Source organism: Pelophylax lessonae, assembly GCF_965119305.1.
Source record: "Pelophylax lessonae genome assembly, chromosome: 13".
Taxonomy (NCBI): Eukaryota; Metazoa; Chordata; class Amphibia; order Anura; family Ranidae; genus Pelophylax; species Pelophylax lessonae.
In genome coordinates, this window is record NC_138780.1 from 154,214,011 (window position 1) to 154,235,912 (window position 21,902).

At 43.6% G+C, this 21,902-nt stretch overlaps 1 protein-coding gene across 4 annotated transcripts in view; it reads right to left on the reverse strand.

The window, feature by feature from the left end:
* The window catches only part of CEP170B (centrosomal protein 170B), a 170,055-nt gene that overhangs the window by 41,406 nt on the left and 106,747 nt on the right, over positions 1 to 21,902 (reverse strand). For 3 of the 4 annotated variants that reach the window (XM_082275273.1, XM_082275272.1, XM_082275274.1), the window contains exons 1-6: positions 21,776 to 21,828; positions 14,699 to 14,837; positions 14,214 to 14,327; positions 11,365 to 11,838; positions 7,208 to 7,971; positions 1,448 to 1,627 (exon numbers count right to left, since the gene is read on the reverse strand). In XM_082275273.1, the coding sequence (XP_082131399.1) occupies positions 1,448 to 1,627; positions 7,208 to 7,971; positions 11,365 to 11,838; positions 14,214 to 14,327; positions 14,699 to 14,837; positions 21,776 to 21,826 (1,722 nt within the window). In that variant the 5' untranslated portion in view covers positions 21,827 to 21,828. Of the gene's footprint in view, positions 1 to 1,447; positions 1,628 to 7,207; positions 7,972 to 11,364; positions 11,839 to 14,213; positions 14,328 to 14,698; positions 14,838 to 21,775; positions 21,835 to 21,902 lie in introns of those variants that run through there. The other variant, XM_082275275.1, reaches the window with a different exon arrangement.

Genomic DNA, 21,902 nt, shown 5'->3' on the forward strand with positions numbered 1-21,902 from the left:
ATGTATTACCTCTGAAATCTTTGTATCTTACATGTGTAGATAATTTATAATAATCTTATTATATCTTACCTACAGTGCATCAAGGTTTTAGTATGATCACTTGTAAACTTAATTTTCATGGACCAATATGCATTAATCAGATCTCTTCAATAAATTAGTAAATGTTTTGAATAATATTCATGAGTAAATATGTACAAATTTTAGATTAATAAAACAAAATTAATTTAAAGTAAACTCAATCTATAAAAATGTAATAAAATCTTGTCTCGTCATTTCAAAGCAATTTTCAGTTATTTGACTTACATTTCAAAAACACTTTGTCCAGGCTTAGCTTAAAGTGGTCATTAACCCTTACATATACCCAGTGAAATCAATGGCCTCAGGTAAAAACACAGAGAAGAAACAAAATCCTCCTACATAAGTTGTACCTGTTTATCTGCAATCTTCTCCTCTCCACATCAGTTCAAAGTGCTGAATTTTAAAGCTAGCCTGGGAGTTCAGAAAAAGGGGGTGGAAAGCTGAAGTTACACTCTGCAGAACTCTGTGAGGAGATCTCTGAGTGCTGATTGGAAGGAAGGGACACTCTCCCTCCCCCCCTTCAAATAGCACACAGGAACAGAGCTGAGGCTGTTAATCAGCTAAAGATCCCTCCTCTGTCATCATTTTTCTCTTGGTGTCAGAAAAATGTGTCAGAAGTGATTCATTCATGCTGATAGCAGAGGAATGAAGCAGCAGACTTCGTGCTCTTAATTGAGACAGGTATATACTATAGAGTGATATGTTTAGTTCATATTTCATGTTTGAGGTTTAAAACGGCTTTAATACAGGAAAAGTTAATGGAAGAGTGGTACTAGGCCCCCCTCACCTGTAAGCATCTACACTCGACAGAAATTCACAGACAATTTAAAGTGGTTCTAAAGGCAGAAGGTTTTGTACCTTAATGCCTTCTATGGATTCAAGTAAAAAACCTTCTGTGTTCAGCCCCCTCCCCCCCCCCCAGGCCCTCCTAAATACTTATCTGACCCTAAACTCGATCCAGCGCTGTTCCCAAGAGCAGTGGCTCTCTACTCTTTCTCCCTCCTCACTGAACATGGAAGCAGCAGCGAAGTCATTGACCTGTGAGGAGGCGGGGCCGAGCCCTGTGGTGTATGTGTCAATGGACACATAGTGCCTGGCTCAAGAAGATCAGGGCTACTCTGTGCAAAACCATTGCACAGAGAAGGTGTATGGCAAGATTGTTATTTTAAAAAAATCACTTACAATCACAAAAAGGGAAAAAGTGAAAAGCTACTTAATGAATTTATACATTAACATATAAATGTCCCGTGGGTCTTACAAAGCTGTATGCATCATACAATGTGGCTTCTGCAAAGTACAATCATGCAAAGAAGAGTCATGACACTGTCTCTTTTAATAGGCCACAATCATGGCAAACAGAGAGACTCACCTGCCCATCAGCCTGAGAACCAGTAAATGCTTTTGAAGTCGGAGTTAGTGACAGCATCATAGCCTTATGATTCACACTGCTGTCTTTCATAGGAGATTCTTCTTTTTCCAATTTTATGATAGGTCTGTACACTGCTGAGGAGATCATGGAATACTCCTCTGGATCAAAGACTCCAAACACCTAAATAAAAATACATTTATAATAAAGATAATTAATCACACTTTTCGATTTCTCGAATACCTAAGCATTATACACCACACTATTTCTTTACGTGTACACATTAGTGGTAAAAATGAAGGTAAAAAAATTAATTCTAATTCTCTGTTAAAACAAAAAATAGAGTCCAATGATGTACATAAGAGAATATTGTGTTGATACCAACTTAAAAAAAATACAAAATCCATCCAAAACTTGATGTTTTTTTGATTTTGTATACAGGTGGTCCCCGGGTTACAAAAATCCGGCCTCCAAACATCTCCTACTTACAAACAGAGGGAGACAGCAGGAAGTGAGAGGAAATCTCTCCCTAGGAAGGGAAATTCACTCCTGTAAGAGCTGTCTTGGAAAAAGGTGTCTCCACTCAAGCTTTTACCAATCCTTGCTTCCACAACAACCCAACATTTTCAAAATCCAATTGCCATAGTGACAGAAAGTCACGTGAAATCTTCTGAACTGGGGTACAAACAGCAAAACAAATGCTACAGGGGTCTTAACCATTCCCTATGCTATCCAAAATCGTAAAAATTATTTTTTGGGCTGGAGCTACACTTAAAAAAATTTACCTGTTCTGACTTACAAACAAATTAAACTTAGGAAAAAACCTACAGACCCTATCTTGTTTGTAACTCGGGGACCGCCTGTAGTGTGGGGAAGAGGTTAACTTTTAGGTTTTTATTGCCATCTGTGTCCCTGATAAAGAGATTTTATCAAAATGTTGTACTGGTGACCAAACAGGAAGTGAGATCTCCCCAATGGGCACATCGACAGCATTAAACATTTAACATAGTCTCTCACTGGTCTCTATGCTAGTTTTTAATTTTTTGTTATATTCTGTGGTACCGCCTCATTCAGTGACCACACAGGAAGTCAATGAATTTCTTCCCGGTGTCTTCAGAAGCAGCAATAAACAACCTAAAAGAGCTAAAAACAGGAAAATAACAACCCAAGGCCCCTTTCACACATGGGAGTCCATCGGCAGACTCAGTTTTTCTCAGCGGGGGGTCGATCCGCTGATCCCCCCCGCTGAGCAGGCGGATGGCAGCTCTGTCTCTGCGCTGTGTGCAGAGACACAGCTATCAGGTCCCCGCTGTTCTCTATGGGGGAATCGGATGAGAACGGACCGCCTGTCCGTTCTCATCCGATCGACAGATGGAAAATAGGGTTTCCCATCCGTCCAGATTTGACGGACCAGATCGGATGTCAGCGGACATGTCTCCACTGACATCTGATGCCTCATAGAGATGCATGGGGGATCCATTCAGATCCCCCTGAAAACCTGACAGGCGGATCTGAATGGTCCGCTAGTGTGAAAGGGGCCTAAAAGAGCTCAAAATGGAAAAAAAAAAAAATTGCACAGAGTTGTGCTGCAAATGAAGATTGCAGGGAAATCTGTGGACAGATAAAAAAAAAAAAAAACTAAATAAAATAATAACTATAGCCCGTGGAGGGGTTGGTGGGGTTTGAAAAAAAAAAAAAAAAAAAAGGTGTGAACATCAGCATTTCCAAATTTGTAGCCGCAGCACTCTCACGGATAGAAGTGCAGGGCTTCTCCATACTGCATATGATATCCGACTTTCTACAAAAGACTTTACAATGGAAAGTGGGAGTGCAGTTTAGTTAAGTAGGGTCAGCTGGGTGGACCATGCACCAGTGTGGTGGATAGTCCACAGAACCATCTGCTAGGGGTAGACTACGATAGGCTAAATTATCCACTGGCATTCTTTATTTTTAAAGAAACTCAATCCGTCATCTCTTATAGTTGCAGACGTCACTACAAGCATTACCTCTTTTCCCTCCAATGCAGACAGACAAGAGCTGTTTAACTCCCTGTAACCATCTCCAACACCAATACAAGTCTCCCTGTCTGGATGTGAGCCAGTGTATATACTGGGTAGACTACAGTGCAGATCCAACAAAGGGAAGAGATATTTTCCTTTTGGGATTGTGCACCCCGATGAAGTGCATTTTTCCATGAAATGCATTGATCTAAGCAGTATATCACCCTCCAGCAACACTAGCAACAACAAAGGGTAGTTTGGCTGTAAAGGTAATGCAAAAGTATAATTTGTTGTAATAACAAAAATTTAAAAAAAGTTGGAGGGAACATTGTGATGCAACAATTGCAAAGATACAATACCCCAAAGAAATGGTCTAAAATATAATGTAATAAATACTAAAACAAAAATGTCCAGCACAAAATCACATTCAGCAGCGCTCAATATGTCTTCAACATACATATCATGATCATGTAGTCCTCATATGAGAGTATTATACTGCCAAAACAGTCTCTATTCAAGGCAAAAACCAGCTATTCCTCAAATATTCGGTGTTCCCGGTGCTCAGAGATAATTAATCCGGCATTAACCTTCACGGTTAATGCCGGATTAATTATCTCTGAGCACCGGGAACACCGAATATTTGAGGAATAGCTGATTTTTGGCTTGAATAGAGAGAGACTGTTTTGGCGGTATAATACTCTCATATGAGGACTACATGATCATGATATGTATGTTGAAGACATATTGAGCGCTGCTGAATGTGATTTTGTGCTGGACATTTTTGTTTGAGTATTTATTACATATTATTTTCAGACTGTTTCTCTTTTACAGTAGCTGCGATCAGCAATATTATGATATTTTATACCTGGTTTTATTTGTGATTGTGTGGTTTTTACCCTCAGAATTTTAAGCGCTGGGCGAGTGTTTGATAATTCCCCTGTGTGTTTCAACCACTTTTTACTATACCCCAAAGAAATGGTTTTATTGGGCATTAAAAAGGTAATTTTATCTGTTTAATGCGAGTACAGATAACCAATGACATACTGCTAATACTAAGATGTTTGATATCCTTGAAAGTCTCTTTTGTGTTGAGTTTGTTGCATGGTATGGTTTTTATTTGGGATGTGGATATTTCTTGACCTTTATTGAACCAATTTATCCACCCGAATCATATATAGAGCACACTACAGCCTAAAACCTAGTGAAAGAGTCTTCGTACTTTAACATTACCAGCAATGCAAAATGAAAGCCCAATTGTGCCGTAACAAAAAAAAACATGAGCAATAAACTCAGGCTGCATTAAACCGTAAGTGATAAACATGGTACGGTTTTTTACATATCAAAGTTCCTCCAGTCCCAGCAGAAAATTCTAATGCTGGTCTAGAGCAATGTTTCTTAACCTTTTTTCAGTCAAGGGACCCTTTAAAAATGATAGACAGTCTGGAGGCACCCCATTCTAAAATGTAAAAACTATTCTAATAGTTTTACATAATGCAGCAACATCTACACAAGTAGGACAACCAACGTTAGAGGCGATTTATTCTTCTAAAGCAAATACACTTTTGAAAACTGGTACTGTACAAATATTCCTAGGTTTCTCTCCCCCCACAGTTTTTCTCCATCACTCAGCGGGGGATCGATCCGCTGATCCCCCGCTGAGCAGCTGAATGGCAGCTGTGTCTCCGCGCTGTGTGCAGAGACAGAGGTGTCGGGTCCCATTCTTCTCTATGGGGGAATCAGATGAGAACGGACCGTCTGTCCATTCTAATGCGATCCGCCAGACGGATGGAAAATAGGGTGTCCATCCGTCCGGATTTGACGGATCGGATTGGATGTCAGCGGACATGTCTCCGCTGACATCCGATGCCCCATAGAGATGCATGGGGCATCCGTTCAGATCCGCCTGAAAAACGGACAGGCGGATCTGAACGGTCCGCTTGTGTGAAAGGGGCCTTCTGCTGATGGACAGGCTTCATCCACATGCAGGTTTGAATACAATTTTTTTTTGGCAATTTTTAAGAATTTTTTCAAGGCAGCACTAAAGAAACTCAAGGCACCCTGGTTGAAAAAGGCTGGTCTAGAGTTTGCAGTTAAAATTCTGCTGTCTGAAAGTAGAGGTCTATGTACAATGATCTAACACCCCTCGCCTTGTCATCGTCACATTAGTGCCGACTGCAGTGCTGTAGCTCTGACTGGGCATGGAGGTGTGTTATATAGACCTCTTCTTTCAAAACAAGCTCCGCGGTCATTAGCTGCATCTTCATATTTGGGGTTGGAGTTTTCACTTGAGGTGAGATGGATTTGAAAAGAATAAACAGTCATGCAGCCCAAGTTTATAGGTTTTGAATTTTATTCAATGTATAACTGGGTTTTAATGTGGATACCAGCTACAAAAAGGAACTCAATTTGAGGGATTTTATTAGGAAAAGTGTGAGATGAACAAAATCCAGTAGATGTTTTAAACCCTTAGCAGTCACCCACCCTTCAAATAACAATTTTGGGTTGACTGGCCCTTTAGGAAGCAGACACGTGTTTAACATCTAAAGATGGTTTGTCATACAGACATGGGCATTTGGAATGAAAACTGATACGATTGCATGTTTTGGTTGCAATGCAAAAAATGAAAACCTATACAAAAGGGCAAATCATGTTTGTAGTAAAAATCTTCAAAAGAAAAAAATGAACCATCAATAAAAGTAAAAAAGTAAAAGCAGACTTAGGCCTCTTTCACATTGGCGGAGTCCACCAGCGTATTCGCCTGCTTAGCATAGCAGACACGGACACAGCCCTCTGTCCTCTATGGGCTGTCAGATGGAAACGGACCGCCTGGTTGTTTCCATCCGACTGTCATCCGATCCAATCGGCCGGACGAATGGGGATGAATCCCCATTTGTCTGTTTTTCCGCAGACATGATCGGATCGGATGTCGGTGGGTGTCGACGGACACATGTCCATCGACATCTGCCGCTCCATAGAGAGCAATGGATTGTCTGATCGGGTCCATCTGAGAAACTGACAGGTGGACCTGATCTGTACATCAGTGTGAAAGGGGCCCAAGGCTGGCCATACATTATACAATTTTCTGTACTATTTTCTTGAAATTTGTATGTACAAAGGGCTGCCTAATTGGATACAAGTGAAAATGTTGTTTAGCTTTGACCTCATACTATGTGGTTTGTGGTGAATCTAACAATGTTGTACAAGAAAATTGAACATGTATGGCCAGCCTAAGGGCCTGTAACAACAGGTTTGTTTTTGCTTATCTCTCTATACAAATAAATAGGAAATCCAAAAACAGCTTGAATCAGGTCAAATAAAGGTAAGGTTGAGGGCAACTGCAGGTGAAATGCAACAGCCAACGAACTGTGACCATAGGTTCACACTTGTACGGGTTTGCGGCCCACGTTCAGGCGGGCACAGCAGCCCTATTCATTTGAATGGACTGTTGTGCCTGCATTTCACGCAAAAAAAAGGTGCTTGCACCACTTTAAAAATGCAGCCGCAGGGAAAGGTACCATGTGACTTCCCTGCGGTTCCGGCACCCGCAAACGTACTGCAGGTTGAGATGCGTGGGGGTGCCATTAGGAATGAATGGCAGCCCTGCCTGTCTCTACAGTGTGAACCTAGCCTCAATGATCTCAGATGTGCCTCAAATTGATGCTGAATTCAAGCAGAATGCATCTGAAAGACAGCTGTCTTTGCTGATCGACACAAGCCCAAATCCCGTCAACACAGGCCCTATATCAGTGGCTCACATCTGTACCTCATCAATTCTTCTCCGTGCCTCTTCAACCTCTTTATCTTGATTCTCGGTTTCAATTGTATATGTTCCAGCATCACTCAAGCTGTCCTCTTCTTCATTCTTCTTGCCTCTCACAGGTTTGTTATCAGGTGCTGGGGGAAAAGAAGATACAATAGTGGTAGACTCCATTGGGATGGTAGTTTGTTGCATGATCCCAGATGACAAAGGTAGGCTTGTAGGTGGTTCAACTGTTTTTCGGGCTGCTTCTGCTGCTTCTTCACGCAGGAGCTCACTGGCAAATTCTTGAGCCAACTTGGATTTCTTGCCAATGCTTCCAAAGTTTTTCGAAGGGGTCTTTGCTGTTATAGGGGTGGAAGTATTTATTCGGTCATCAGTCTTTTCTCTTCTGAAGGAGTTGGATCTTTGAGAAAAGGAGGAGTTTGTCTGGGGTTTGGTAAGGGATGGTGGTGGCGACGTCCCATTCATATTTGGCTTCTCTGGTGGCAAAGTTGCTTTCCGTTTTTCATTTTTCCCCTTGGAGTCAGCATCAGTTTGAGAACCATTCGCACTGTGTGTGAAGGACTGAGACCTCTTTTTTCGTGGGGCATCATCATCAAAGAATTCTATAACAAATGCCTGCTGGTTGTGTAACAGCTCTTCTGGTTCCCGTTTAATCTGGCGCTGAAGTCTTCCCTGATCAACTAGGGAAGGTACAGACTCTTTTTCAGGGACTGCTACAGGCTGATCTTCTGAATCGCTTTGTGTACCATCTTCATGTCGGTTACCTTCATTAAAAGAAATAGTTTTTTTAGCTTAAAAACTATGGCTAGAATATTCAATTTCAAAAAAGATAAACAAGCAAAAAGATCAGAACAACATTTAAAGCATTGAACTTTTTTAGAAAATTGTACCCATCATGTTATGGTGTACAGGTGTTTTTTATGTCGTACCTAAAATAGCTTTGTATGAATGCCCCCACTGCCACTTATAGAGCCTGTCTATAACCAGTAACCTGCAGCTAAGGACCCCTGCAGTAGTCCGACATGCCCCCCTGTTAAGTCTGACCAATAGCTCCGCAATCAGTGGAAGCGCCCGCTTTTCTCACCCATTTATTATCATTTTGTTTAGGTCTAATAGAAAAAAAGGACTACTGCACTTTGCTCTTCAAAATAAATGAGAAAATAAATGACAGTTGTCGTTTTTCTGATTTATTTTTCTACAGATAGGAAGCCTTGAATTAGAACTTTAGGCAAAACTTTTTATTTTTTTATTTTTTTCATTTTGGATTGAGCAAGGGAAGGTTATAACTAGGGATGCACCGAAATGAAAATTTTGGACCGAAACCGAAAATGCAGGATGCCCTTGGCCGAAAACCGAAACCGAAAATTACTTTTTCCCCCAAATTATTTTAAAATAGATAGAAGAGGGGCATACACCAAAAACAGGCAGCGACGTACACCTGTCGCTGCCACCCTGTCACAGTATATGTACTGTGACGGGTTGGCAAGAGGTTAATTAACACTGGTTGCGCTAATGCAGCACAAAGGGGTTAATTAACTGTCACTGGTCGGTCACTAATGCATCAGTGACCAGCAGTGGCAATATATCAACCCCCTCATGCTGCATAATAATAATACCAATGGTAAGCTCGCCTCAGATTCCCCCCCCCCCCCCACTGCCTCAGCGTCCCCCTCGGCAGTACACCCTCACCCCCCCCCCCCCGCCTCAGCGTCTCTCCCCATCCCAAGGATGCAATCTCCTACTCACTCAGCTCCTCCGGTGTCCTTCCAGTTTCAAAAGACGCGCCTCTGGCCGGCGGCCCGCCTCCCTGTGATGTCACTACTACTACGATCTGTGCATGAATGAACTAACACATCGGGCGGGAGGGCGGGCGAGCGGCCGCTAATAGCTATAACTATGTGAGCGCTTCACTTCCCTGTCAGAGGAGATACCCGCATGACAGGGAAGTAAAGCGCTCACATAGTTACAGCTATTAGCGGCCGCTCACCCGCCCGCCTGGTGTCAGGTCAGTTCATTCATACACATAGTCGTAGTAGGGACATCATTGAGAGGCGGGCGGCCGGCCAGAGGCGGGACTTTTCAAACCTGCGCTGCGCCCTCCTCCTTCCTCACGGCGGCCATTAATTTCGGCATTTTTAACCCATTTTCGGCCGCAATGGGATAGGCCCATTTTCAGCCAAAAATTTCGGTGGCCGAAATTTCAGTGCATCCCTAGTTATAACCCCTGCCAGATTTTTTTTTTCCGCCATCTATATCTTTCCAGAATAAATATAGAAGTAAATCTCCCTAACGGGGGCAGAGACTGCATTAAAAACTGACAGACCTTGTAATCCCTCTGCACTCTATCCAACACTAAAAAAAAAGAAGTTTGCCTTTAGGTATACTTTAACATTGGTGAAAGTATTACCACCAAGAGAGAATCTATTACCTATGTGTTAGAGACTAACAGAGTCTAGAAAAGCATGCTGAAAAAAACCTTACTCCTTTAAAGTGGAACTTCACTCTGCCAATCAACATTGATTATTTTTAATCCTCAAGCTGCTAGCATTAGTAAATAGATAGACATATTTACTTGTTTTAAACTTTTTTTTCTTACATTTCTTCAGTTTTTATTTCATTTCAGTTACTGTCTGGTTTCTTGCCTAGGCAGAGGATGTCATTCATCCCAGGAGACTTCGGGGGGCAGTGTTTTCTCAACGAAGCACACTCTCCTGCATGCATCCTTGAGCCAGGGACAAGGGGTGGGTGGGCGGGTTGACTGCCCTGGGTGCAATGGTTTACTGTAGAGATGGGGGCACCTTCCTTCTGTTACAAGGCTGACAAGAGTAATGACAACAGCATCACTACACCTGTCAGCCCAGTGCTGGAAGCAGCAAGGAGAGGAAGAGAGAGCTATGACATGGTGCAGGATGTGTTACCACTCCCCTCCTCCTTCCTGACAGTGCAGCACTCTTGTATTAATCAGCAGGCGGCGGTGTTCACAGACACACAGGAGATGCACTAGTAGGAAGGAGGAGGGGGAGAAAGGGTACAGCCAGCACCACCGAGAGGAGAAGTTCCCAGGAGAGAGCCAAGAGTGGAGGAGAGAGCTGGAAAAGATGGAGAGACCCAGAAGTGGAGGAGAGAGCAATCAACACAAGCATGTGTCCAGTGTTAAAACTGAGCTGCATAGTGATTTTGACAAGTGAGAGGCTGCTGGGCATAGGATCCCCCTAAGCTTGCACATCATGAATTGGAGGAAGGCGCAGTTTGGCATCTTTGCCATGGGTGCTTGATGACCTTGTCCTGGCACTGCTAAGGGCAGATGGATTACTATTATACAAAATGTATATAGCGCCAACAGTTTGTGCAGCGCTTGCCAACATGAGGGCAGACAGTACAGTTACAAAACAATTCAATACAGCAGGAATCAAAAGGCCCTGCTCGTTAGAGCTTACAATCTAAAAGTGTCAGGAAGTAAATGCTACTTGAGTCATTTGCCCTTACTCAAGATGGCCATGGCTAGAAATGCTAGGAGTGGTGGGTTTAAAGTGATTTCTCAACAAGATAAAGCATGGAGACATGGGTGGATGGGGTGTTTTCCTTGAATATTAAAAATAAAATTAGCGTTTTTGGTTTGTGGTGCTCAGATGCAGTGAAGATCCACTTTAAGTTGAGACTGTCCAAAAACATTGCATACTTATTAAACTGCATATTGTATGTGTGCTCTAAACATTTCCGACTGGTTGGTAACCATCTACATGGCTAACTGATCTGCTGGTAACTAAGCTGCTAAAGTCTGCCATTGCATGAGAGCAGTCCTGAGAAATGCAGCTTAAGGAGAAATGCATGCAACTTCCTAGTGCAAAATGTTTGACACAATGGGACTCAACAAAATTGTCTAAGGTAAGCAAATAAATGTTTCTGTAAGTTGGCCATAGAGGGTTCGAATCTCGGCCAGTTCAGCAGGAACAGGCCAAGATTCGAACCATGTATGGGCAGGCTGAATGTACCCAAGTTGATCTATAGATCAACTTGAGTACAACCAACCTGTCGGATTTTAGAATACCGGCATTAGTTGGTTTCTATGGGCAACACAAGCATTTTATTTACTCAACAGTTTCCATACATGAGGTTTAGACAAAAAATACCCAAGTCATGCTTTATGCCTGGCATACCTTTGAGCGTTCTGTTGTGGATGGGAAGGTCACTCTTGGTGCTGTATACATCATCTTCTCCAGGTGATGGCCTTCTAATTAAGCTTGGGTCATTTTGAACCAACCAATCAGCCACTTTACTTTCTACAGACATCATCTCTGTTGGAGCGGTTTCCTTCCCTGCTTTTCTCTGTCTCAAAGAAAACTTTGTGACATGGTCTTTAATCTTTATTTTCCCTGGCCGAACATCATCAAACTCAATGGTAAAAGAGGCGTGGCTCTGCATAACTGGAGGGGTCACAGTATCTGTGTCCTTGGTTGGGATTTCATGGACCTGGGCCTCTGGTGTTTTGACTGGTTGCTGGAAGTCCTTTGTGGGAATTTCAAAATAGCTTGGCTCTCTCCTAAATGAATAGAGGGATTGGTCTGAGGGGTCTCTGTACCCCACATTACAATTCATTTCTTCCTCATGTGGAGGTATTCCCTTTGGTCTTTCTGCAGTGTAAAAAAAGAAAAAAAATTATGTAGTAACAGGCCTAAATTAAACTTGTGTAAGAAAATAATCCCCAGTATTGGAGTAGTGGCAAACAGTCACAGTCTGCTGCTATGTCGCTATTGCTTTTCATTTTTTATCAATTCGTTCAGACAGCAACTCTTAGGTAGATATATACATTGTAAAGTTCTGCGCAAATGGTTGGCGCTTTATAAATCCCAAATAATATTAATAATACAACTTCTCTGTTTTTCTGATGATTGTGACCAAGACAGAAAATTATAAGAAATTCCGAGCTTTACAGTTGCCACCAAAATGTGGAGCTCCCCCAACAGGAACATCTGTCCAGGTGACAAATGTCACCAGAGAGAAATTTCCCTTACCTCTTCAAGATTTCCCCTCACTACCTATTGTGTCTCCAGGAGGTGAATGGACATCTTCCTAGTGGGACAAGGAAAGCTAAAAACAAACTAACAGTGGTTTCAGGCTCTTTTTTTACTTTTTCCAAAACAAAAATGACTTTTGGGATAAGCACACACAAAGTTGGTTGAGAGAACAAAATGGCTGGCTTGCTGAGCATAGGAAATGGACTGACTACTGTAAAGGATAGAAAAAGACCCTCTAAGTGTAGACTCACTAAAAATTGTTTATTGGGTAAAAAACAAGCAATTTAGATGTAATAATAGATCAAATGTCATCTATGTAAAGTGCTGGTAAATCACAACTATCTGGAAAAGAAACGCCACAAGAATCCCAGGTGAACCCCTCTCAAGGAACGAGGAAGCTGGCCGGCAGTCTTCTCATATCCAGGAGTTAGGGTTCGAATGCACCGTGGACTGCAGCGCCTGCTGTGATGATGTCACCAGGGGATGGTGCAACGTGTTTCCGAGCATGCATGATATCTGAAATGTCACTACCCCCTGGTGATGTCATCATGCCAGGCGATGCAGCCAACGGTGTGTGCCCTCACTCCCGGATGTGAGAAGACTGCCAGATGGCTTTCTCATTCCTTGAGAGCATTTCACCAGATTCCTGCGACATCTCTGTTCCAGCTAGTGGCGACCATTTTACCGGCAGTTTACACTGATGAACCTTTGATCTTTTATTACATGTGAGTTGCTTATTATTTAACCCTATAAACAATTTTTAGCAAGTTATACTTAGAGGTGCTTTTTCTATCCCTTACAGTTTCCTACATGTCAGAGCCAGCTTATGCTCCATGAAAGAGTTTGCCCTAGTGGTTGCACTCTATAGACCCTATTGTCTGTAGTCACACCTGATGGGACATTGATGCAATATTTATGAATATCTTTGCTTATAGATGTAGCACTACTCCCTTGGGAACTGCTGAATACGGGTTCCCCTGGGTTACCACTAGCAACAGTAGAACAATCTGGCATGTTTCCAAGTGTTTACCTCAGACAAGGATAAGTCCAGTTTCTTTGGTTTTTATGTTTTATTAGGAACTTGGATAGGAGAAGGGATGAGTGGGATACTCCAACTGACTAGAACTATGCACAATCAGCAGGGACAACTTGAAAAATGCTGGTTAACGCTGTGTAATGTTGAGTAACGCTATGTTGAGCTAGTCACGGCTAGGCCGCTGCTTCACTTTGCCCTTGGCTGTGAAAAGAGTCCTTTCCTAAGGCAAGCTGTAAGTTAAGATAGACTGTACTGCAGAGCAACTTCCAGGGCCCCCTTTATCCCCTACTCTTCAGGGTTTAGCTGCTTGGCACCCCCTTTACTGTAACTCTCTGGGTTAGCTGGCTCCTTGATCCCCCTGACATCTCTGGAGTGGTCCCCTCTCTTAGGCAGACCCCTGGGCAGATCCTTGAGTACTCATGACCCTGTTTTTCCTTAAGTCTCCTGCCCAGCAGCTCCACTGTTGAGCACACTGGATCCTCTGCAGTACAGCTCAACCCCTGGTCCCTAGGCCGACTCCCTGGACCACCTTCCTCACTTCAGCAGGAGGAGACACAGCCCTCCACCTGCTCCTGGGACTTTGCTCTCCCCAAAAGACACCCTGTCACATGCCCCCTCAGGGATGTATTCCTAATCCCAGGATGCATTGCAGCAATGCCAAACCCACTGGGACAGTCATAAACCATGGTGTGCTATTGGCTAGGTTTCCTCCACTGTCCAACAAGATCCCTCATTGGATACAGTGGGGAGACACCCCCCAGACCCAATAAGTCACACCTGGAAGCATGTGACAGGCTAACCAACAGATCAGGCTCTACTGATAAGCAGAACAGAGCCACACTTATATTTTACCTACCACCTACCTAGGAGGGTGCTACACAGAGTTTGGACTAATCCCCTTTGTGCTTTAGCACAATTTCGAATGGGCTGATTCCAATAGATAAAGCTTACTTACCTGAAAAATGGTCTTCTGGCCTCCTCCCCTCATGTTTTTCATGCATGTTATTTGCATCATCATCTCCCCACCAAGATGGCTGACCATAGAGCGGTGTGCGATATATTGAGGGCTCTGAAAAAAAACTCTTCCCATTATCAGCTTATAAGACAAAAAGAAAACTTTGTTCAGTATGGTATTCTAATCAGGAGCTTCACAAAGCCCTCACGCTATGATGTGGTAACACCGGTACTGAAAAGTGACTTCTAATTACATGGCATAATTTACTGGCCGAGGCCCAATAAAAATTCTCCATAACAGAACCCCAGTGTTTCAGGCCTGTGTATACAACACTGTGTCAGGTTTACACAAAACAGGAACATTAGGAGTTCAAAGCAAAGCAGATTCCCATAGAAGGCCGCTAGAACAGTACATGCAAATGATCGGAGCAAAAGGAAAACAAATAAACAGGAGAAAGCAATGGTGGTGAAGGAGTTAACACATACCACTGGGGGGTTTCTTCTCCACCTTTTCCTGTTTCCCTGACGACGGGTCTACGTGAGAAGGTTGTTCTTTAAGCTGTTCTGTCCTCATGTTCACTGAAGTCTTTAAATTCATCTGAAGTTGGCTGGTGTATTTTTCATGCTGAAAAAAAAGAAGAAATCATTGGGAAAATGCCTTCAAAAAAAAGTTTAAAAGATCAACTCCTGAAAATATTATTTTGAAAGGTTAAGTACAGGCAGCTTCCATCTTTCAGGACTCCAGTGACAAGACATTTGCACCTGAATTTTTAACTCCATCTGTCTGTTAAGGCCATTGCAGACAGGTGATAGCAACAAACGTCTGCATGCGCAGCTCAATGCACATCCATTAGAAGACTGCAAGTAGGCAAGTGAGTCTTAACCACTTAAGCCCCGGAAGATTTTACCCCCTTCCTGACCAGGGCCTATTTTGCGATTCGGCACTGCGTGACTTTAACGGACAATTGCGCGGACGTGCGACGCTGTACCCAAATGAAATGGACGTCATTTTTTTCCCACAAACAGAGCTTTCTTTTGGTGGTAATTGATCACCTGTGCGATTTTTACTTTTTGTGCTATAAACAAAAAAAGAGTGACAATTTTGAAAAAAATAACAATATTTTTCACATTTTTTTATATGAAATTCCCCCCCAAAAAAATTTTAAAAATCAACATTTTTTAACATTTTAGGCCAATTTGTTTTCTGCTACATATGTTTGGTAAAAAAAAAAATCGCAATAAGCATATTTTGATTGGTTTGCGCACAAGTTATTGCGTTTACTAAGGGAAAGATTTCTGTCATTTTTGTTTTTTTTTTTTTAACGAGTAATGGCGGCGATCTACGTTTTTTTTTTGCGGGACTGCGACATTGCGGCAGACAGATCCGACCCTTGACTGACATTTTTGACACTTTTGGGGGTACCAGTGACATTACTACAGTAATCAGTGCTATACATATGCACTGTTACTGTAAAAATGACACTGGCAGGGAAGGGGTTAACTTTATTAGTGATCAAGGGGTTAAGTGTGTCCCTAGGGGCGTGCTTCTAACTGTAAAGGGCGTGGCTAGTGATGTAACCACAGAGACATACGATCCTACATAGCAGGATCATATGATCTCTGCAGTTAGATCAGTGAGAATGACAGGCGGATTTGTTTACATTAGCCGCCTGCCTTTCTCCCTCTGCACCGGGAGATCGCGGGTGACCGGCGGACATCGGAACCGCCGGTCACTCGCGCGGACATGTCAGGGAACGAGCGGGGGCGGGAGCGCGCCTCCGGCGGCACGCGCTCGCCCCATAGAGGCTTCTAGGCGAGCCGTCACTTTGCCTGTACGGGGCTGACTGCCGCCGTAAATAGTCGTGCGGCGGTCGGCAAGTGGTTAAGTGGGGTACACACTAGTAGAAAATCTGCCAAAAATTCCCGTCCGAGGTAAAATCGTCCGATTTTCGGCTAGTGTGTACACAACTTTCAGCAGCCGATCCCGACATTTTCAACGAAAAAACACAGAGGGACAAACACCAAAATTTTTATCGTCTGTCCCCAGACGACCAATTTTCGTTTTAATGTGTTTGCAGTACGTCCGTGAAAAATCAGATACGAAAGACCGCACATGAAGTTGCTGACGACCCGGAAGTCTAGGAACAAATGTCCCAAAAAAAAAAATCGGACGAGAAATTTCGTGAACATTTATGCACTGTCAACTAAAAACGGTAATGAACGCTGAGCAAGAGAGAAAAATCGGAGGATATTTCGTCCAATTTCCGTCAAGTGTGTAGGGGCCTTTAGGCCCCTTTCACATGGGTGCCTTCGCTTGCTCAGCGAGGGATCGCTCCGTTGATCCCAGCTGAGCAGGCAGGTGACAGGTACGTCTCCGCTCACTGTGCAGAGCGGCAACAGACACAGTCCTGCTCTCCCCTATGGGGAAATGGGGTGAAAACAGACCGCCTGTCTGTTTTAATCCGACCACATCTGATCCGCCAGATGGATAGAAAATAGGACCACCAGCCATCTGGATTTTTACGGACAGGATCGAATCGGGTAGCGGCGGATATCAGCAGACATGTCACCACTGATATCTGCTGCTCCATAGGGGTGAATGGAGGGTCCGATCAGGACCACCTGAAAAACTGACAGGCGGAACAGATCGGACAGCCCGTGGGAAAGGGGCTTTATTGCCGAAGAGACATAAGGGGAGATTTACTAAAACTGGAGAGTGCAAGATCTGGTACAGCTCTGCATTGAAACCAATCAGCTTCCAGGTTTTATTGACAAAGCTTTATTGAATAAGCTGAAGTTAGAAGCCGATTGGCTACCATGCACAACTGCACCAGATTCTGAGTGCTTCTGTTTAGTAAATTTCTTTTGGTGGTATTTGATCACCCGTGCGATTTTTACTTTTTGCACTATAAACAAAAAAAGAGCGACAATTTTGAAAAAAGAACAATATTTTTCACATTTTTTTATATGAAATTCCCCCAAAAAAAATAAAAATGTAAAAATCAAAATTTTTTAACATTTTAGGACAATTTGTTTTCTGCTACTTAGGTTTGGTAAAAAAAAAAAAAATTGCAATAAGCGTATTTTGATTGGTTTGCACAAAAGTTATTGCGTTTACTAACTACGGGAAAGAATTATGTCATTTTTATTGTTTTTCTTTTTACTAGTAATGGCGGCGATCTGCGATTTTTTTTGCGGGACTGCGACATTGCGGCGGACAGATCGGACCCTTGACTGACATTTTTGACACTTTTGGGGGTACCAGTGACATTACTACAGTAATCAGTGCTATAAATATGTACTGTTACTGTAAAAATGACACTGGCAGGGAAGGGGTTAACTTTATTGGTGATCAGTGGGTTAAATGTATCCCTAGGGGCATGGCTTGTGATGTAACCACAGAGACATACGATCCTACATAGTAGGATCGTATAGTCTCTGCAGTTACACCAGGGAGAATGACAGGCGGCTTTGTTTACATCAGCCGCCTGCCTTTCTCCCTCTCCAGCGGGAGATCGCGAGTGACCAGTGGACATCGGAGCCGCCGGTCACTCGCGCGGGTATGTTAGTGAACGAGTGGGGGTGGGGGATCGCTCCCTAGAGGCTCGTAGGCGAGCGACGTAGCCCTACGTCGTTTTGCCCAGTACGGGCTGACTGCCGCAGTAAATAGTCTTGCGGCGGTCGTCAAGTGGTTAAAGAGGTGGCAGGGCTGAACCGGTCACATAAATGGTTGAAGCCTGCCAGAGCCAGGAATAAAGTGGGGGCCCCACTGCAAGATTACATTTTGTCGAATTACCAGAGTTCTGCTTTAAGAAGTTGGGAGACAAATTCAATCAGTAGGTACCTACTCCAATATTACTTTTGATTGATGTTAATCTTTTAAAGAGGAAGTAAACCCTCCTCTACAACTTTTACCTATAGGTAAACCTATGATAAGGCTTACCTATAGGTACTGTAAATATCTCCTAAACATGCACCGTTTAGGAGATATTTACCTTACATGCAGCCAGTGACATCACTGGTGCATGCGCTCTGAAGGAACGGCCGCTCGTGCCGTTCCTTCAGAGTCCCGTGCCGTGACTGTCGGCTCGCGCACGCGGGAGTGACGTCACCGCGGCTCCGGCCAATCAGATGGCCGGATGCCACGATCCCGGAAGACGGGCGACTGGACATGTCCATGTCCAGTCGCCCGTCATAGAGGTGAGTGAGCGGCACGGCAGGGGCTCGTTCTAAGGTAAGTATTGCATAATGAGCTAGTATGCGATGCATACTAGCTCATTATGTCTTTCTCTTGCAGGGTGAAAAGAAAAAAAATGCGAGTTTACAACCTCTTTAACATACACATTGGGGGGAGGGGATTGACTTAAACTATAGCATGTAAAATCTGGTGCACTCCTGCATAGAAACCTTCAGCTTCCAAGTATTTTTTGGAAGTTCAGTCAAAGCTTAACTGAACAAGGTGAAGTTAGAAGCTAATTGGCCACCATGCACAGCTGCACTGGATTCTGAGTGCTGCAGTTATAGTAAATCTCCCCCCACTGTGTTTTCCCAAATGTGCCAAAAAGTTGTACTAGATCTTTCATTTAAAAAATAACTCAATGACATTTTGATGAGCATAACTGGAATTACATTTTTATTACTTAAAAGGAGAAAAGGTTAGACCCTCTGTTTTTTATCACTGGGGGGGGGGGGGGGTCACCCTCACTTCCTATACCAGAAACCACGCAAGAATTGATTAAAAATCTCACCAACAGAATACAGTACAAACAACAAAACCCTGGTTTTAAAACAGGGGTGAGCTATCAATTTTCCCAAGATGTCACATGAGAATGGGGCTGTTGTGGCAAACCTATTTCAGACCTGGGAAAGTCCGTAAGTATATAAACCTATAGAAACCAAACAGTGTACCGATCAGCTCCTCAGGCTCTTTCCTTCCAGTTCTTACAGCTCTCCACATGGACATCTATCAGCATGCCTCTCTGAGCCTCCCAGTGAGGAATCTGACAGGTTCAGAGAGGCATGCTGACAGTGAAGACATCAAGAACCAGATAGCGATGTGGCCCTGGGGCCTCGATTTGTCCAGGTCTGTTCTAAAACATCCACCCAAGTGCTTTTATTACGGTCTACATTTCCATTATATGGCTTTCCCTTGTGGCCATAAAGAATGTGAGGGAAACCTCCACCACAGGGACAAAAAAAAAACAAAAGAAACCTAAATCTTCCCCAATCTATCCAAAACAGAAAAACAGGGGCTGGCTGGAGTCTCACATGTTCATATTTTCTAATTTTTAGGTTTTGGAAAGCTGTAACACGATATTTCCTTCTTTCTTTAACTAAAAAAAGTCTCTTGGCCATTATACCCTAGAGGAACTCTTGGTATTGGTGTACCCCAGATAAAACCAGTTAATTGGAGGTCAGATGGAAAAATGTCCTTTACATTAATGGTCAGAATGTTCCTCCTACAGTGGTGCTCAGAATGCCACCCTTAAAAAAAGATCACTGGGATCGTGCCACGAGCTCTGCCAAATGGTGTTGGCCCAAAACTATGCAGGCGCCATCAAATGGGAGTTCAGATCCGATACAGCTCAAGGAACCCCTCGAACCACAGGTTCCACAAAACCATGGTTGAGAATGGCTGGTCTACATGGGCCACATAGCTGTTATCAACCATCAACCTAGGTGGTGGGAACAGATTAAAACACATTTGACTGTCATGAGAGACTATAGAGAATGCCATTGCTGAAGCCTATTTTGAAAAAGCTAGTTCCTTGGCTGTCATGTAGATTCTAAGCTATGCTTCAATGCTGCTTGAGCTGCTGACCCAAGTATAGAAGAAGGAAACTTTGAACCTTTTCAGACACATATTTACTAAGATTCTGAAAATTAGGCCCTTTTGGCATCCCCCATACTTCTCTCAAGACACAGTCACTTTATCAAAATTAGATGTAGAACCCTTCTAGTCAGGTGCTAAATAGAAGATAGAGGTTGGCATTTTCTGCTTAACAGGAAAGCAGCAGGAAAACTATAATTGCTTCAACTGCTTATCAGAGGAGCTTGATCTTTAGTTAGGTCTGCTCAGTGTGTATTCATCTGGTCTGAGGGAGTGTCCCCACTGCGTTCAATAGGGAGGCCTGTTGGACAGTGGGGAAACCTGGCCAACGATGCACAGGCTTTTGTAACCATCCCAGTGGGTTGGCACCTGGAGAGGTGCATCATGGAGAAATAAAAGCGGAGAGCACCTGAGGCAGAGTGTCTTTTGGCGGGAGCATTAGTCCCAGGAGGAGGTGACGGCTGTTCCTCTCCTGTAAAAGGTGTGAAGGTGGTCCAGGCAGTCGGCCTAGGGACCGGAGGTTGAGCTGGGCTGCAGAGAGGAGCTGCTGGGCAGAGATCTTCAGGAAAAACAATATCGTAAGTACTCCAGATCTGCCCAGGGGTCCGCCTAGGAGAGGGGACCACTCCAGGAAGGTCAAGGGGATCCAGGAGCCAGCTAACCAGTTGTTGCAGTAAAGGGGGTGCCAAGTATAGAGCCCTGAAGATAGGGAAGTAAAGGGGGTGCCAGTGTGGGCCCTGAAGTGTTCAGCAGTACAGTACAAGTTAAAAGTCAGCTACCTCAAGAAGGAGTACCTCAGGGAGCTTAAAGGACTTTTGGCAGTCAAAGGCAAAGTCATAGTAGGCGGTCTAGCCGTGACCAGCGTCAAGTCAGCGTTAACCAGCGTCAAGCAGCATTTTGTAGAGTCCCTGCCTAATTGTGCATAGTTCAGTAATAGGAGTATCCCACTCATCCCTTCTCCCATCCAAGTTCCTAATAAACCTAAAAAACCCAAAGAAACCGGACTGGTCATTGTCTGAGGTGGTCACATTTGAAGAAGTATGTTTAAAGGTACGGTCATTGCTAGCGGTAAGCCAGGGGGACCCACACTCTGTAGCCCCGGTGGGGGTCGTGCTACATATAAAAAAGGCATTCCTCTAAGCAACTTTATTATTTGCTCTTATTAGGTTACACGATATGTGAAGTAGTTCACTGCTTGCTCCTACACGGTCCCATTTGCGGCTTCAGCTGCCTCCTGTCACCAGCACCTGTGATATTCTTACCCTCCTAGTGAGTAGTTGCAGCCATTTGTGGACCCCCCCCTATAGGATTTTTTCTTATTTTTGGCGGGTAAACATTTTTAGAGGCTGAGGAAGAAGCAACATGCGAAGAAGCTTTCGAAGAAGTGGCACTTAGGTGTCAGGCCTCCTCTCCATCCGGTTTCCAGCTTCCATCCCTGGTCAGGTTGTCTCCTTGCAGAAGCGGCTGCCTCCTGCCTTAGCTCCCCCCCTGCTCACAGCTGAAGTAGGGGAATTAAACAGCAGCTCTGGGCTCCAGAGGCAGCAGCCATTACTTTTTCTGCTTTGCACAAGCTCCTCTTTTGGGAGTGCATTTTTAATCATTAATAAATATTGTTCACTTTGTTTACTACATTATGGGGATTGCATTTGTCTTTTCACTTTTAATTTCATCATGGGAAACTGTAGCAAGGCTAGTATCACTATAGATACCAAATACAAACTATATGGACTAACCTTCAATGCTTCCTCCGGTACCTTATGCTGAATATGTTCCAACACATACATATTGATATGTACACAAACAGATAAGGAAAATAGAAAATCACAGTGACTAATGTACATTCAGATATCAACACCCTGT